This window comes from Eurypyga helias, unplaced genomic scaffold, assembly GCF_000690775.1.
Source record: "Eurypyga helias isolate BGI_N326 unplaced genomic scaffold, ASM69077v1 scaffold26806, whole genome shotgun sequence".
NCBI classification, from domain to species: Eukaryota; Metazoa; Chordata; class Aves; order Eurypygiformes; family Eurypygidae; genus Eurypyga; species Eurypyga helias.
Window position 1 is genome coordinate 4,175 of NW_010255055.1, and position 1,536 is coordinate 5,710.

At 60.5% G+C, this 1,536-nt stretch overlaps 1 protein-coding gene across 1 annotated transcript in view; it reads right to left on the reverse strand.

Annotated features, from left to right (window-relative positions):
- The window catches only part of LOC104510840 (rab9 effector protein with kelch motifs-like), a gene marked incomplete at its 5' end in the record, with an annotated part of 1,751 nt that extends 260 nt beyond the window's left edge, over positions 1 to 1,491 (reverse strand). The window contains 5 exon segments of the mRNA XM_010153214.1: positions 33 to 136; positions 206 to 332; positions 334 to 362; positions 524 to 673; positions 1,246 to 1,491. Coding sequence (XP_010151516.1) covers positions 33 to 136; positions 206 to 332; positions 334 to 362; positions 524 to 673; positions 1,246 to 1,491 — 656 coding nt within the window.
- Positions 1,492 to 1,536: the final 45 nt, after the last annotated feature.

A 1,536-nucleotide genomic window follows, 5' to 3' on the forward strand; every position in this document is an offset into this window, starting at 1 on the left:
CCCCCCCCTGCCTCTCGGTGGCGCAAACATACGTTCGCGGGCTGAGAGTGCGCAGTGGGGCGGGGGCAGTTTTCAGTGTTACAGGGAATCTGGTCTTGCACCGGTGGGACGACCACCAGGGGAGGACGCCCAGGAGCTGAGGGGGGAATTCAGGCACCTCCAGCACCGGGATTTACGTCTACACGGCCGAGGGCAGCCTCCCTACCTATGTCGTACTTGTACGTGGTGTCCAGAGTCCCGCCTGGGCCTATCCCACCAAAGATGTACAAGTGGTCTCTGAACACAGCTGACGCGTGGGACGCTCGTCCTGCCGGCACGTCACCTGTGGCGGGGGGCGGGTACCTTAACCCACCTCATGTCGCCTGCGGGAGACAACACCTCTGGTTATGTGCTATAAAACACAAGTCTCGCTGTTTTAAACAAAAAAGATAGTGTTTTAAGCACTTAAGAACTGATCCCTGGGGAAAAAAGGTGCCCCCCGATCAGCAGCCGTCACACGGCCGCCGCCACTCTCCGTACTTACGTACGTCGATGCAGAAGAGATCGCTGTAAAAAACATCACCGGCTAAGCCGCCGTGTACGAAGAGCTGGGTCCCAGCCGCGACCACGGCGTGTCCGTGCCGAGGGGACGGGGGCTCACCGCGAGTGTCTGGCTGGCACCAGGTCAGGGTGGCTGAAAACGGGAGAACAGGAGCATTGGGAAGCAAACTCCAGAAGCTCTACAAACCAGTGATCCCAAAGCGCTGCCGATGCATCCTGAGGAAGCGCCCGCGGCGGGGTCGGGGGGGAGTGAACGCCGTATGGTGACGCGCAGGTAAGCCCTCCCAGGGAGCTCCGTGCTCGGTCACCCCGCAGCAGGAAGGGCTAACTCAGGGTGGAAAGCGGACCCGTCCTGGTGCACACGGGGCCACAGCAGCGATCAGGACAACTCCGGCGGGACGGGAGCGCTGCAGGATGGTGCCACCACGGAAGGGAATCATCTGCCAGGCAGATGTGACAAACAACTCGCATCCCCCATGGCAGCCCTCATCCCAGAGCTCTACACCGCCTTTTTGGCCCAAATCCCCCATGATGGCCTAGAGATAGCTTACGCCAACAGCGAGGAACACGACCCACCCATTTAACTCACAGCCAAAGCTGCGGCCCAACCTTTCCACCTCTCTGAACGCGAAGCGCAGAACTCGGGTTCAACAGAGGATGGATTCCACCGTTCGCCGTAACGGCCCTTTACACGTCCCGAGGTACCTGTGTCAAACACGTGGAGCTGCTGGTCTTTCACCGGTTCTGTTCCTTTGTGCCCCCCTCCGAACACGTACAGACAGTCTCCGATGGCTGCCGAGGAGCTGTGAAACGTCCTGGGCAGCGGCGGCACGCCGCTCACCTCAGGACTCTCCCAGGTTCCTGTTTCTAATTCAGACGTTGGATGAACAAAATAATCAACACGGTAACAGAAAACACTCTCCGCTGCCCCTCCCCTGAGACGCTCTGCGGCTGGGCCGTCCCGCACGCCCGCAGATCCGCGCCTGGAGCCCGGGG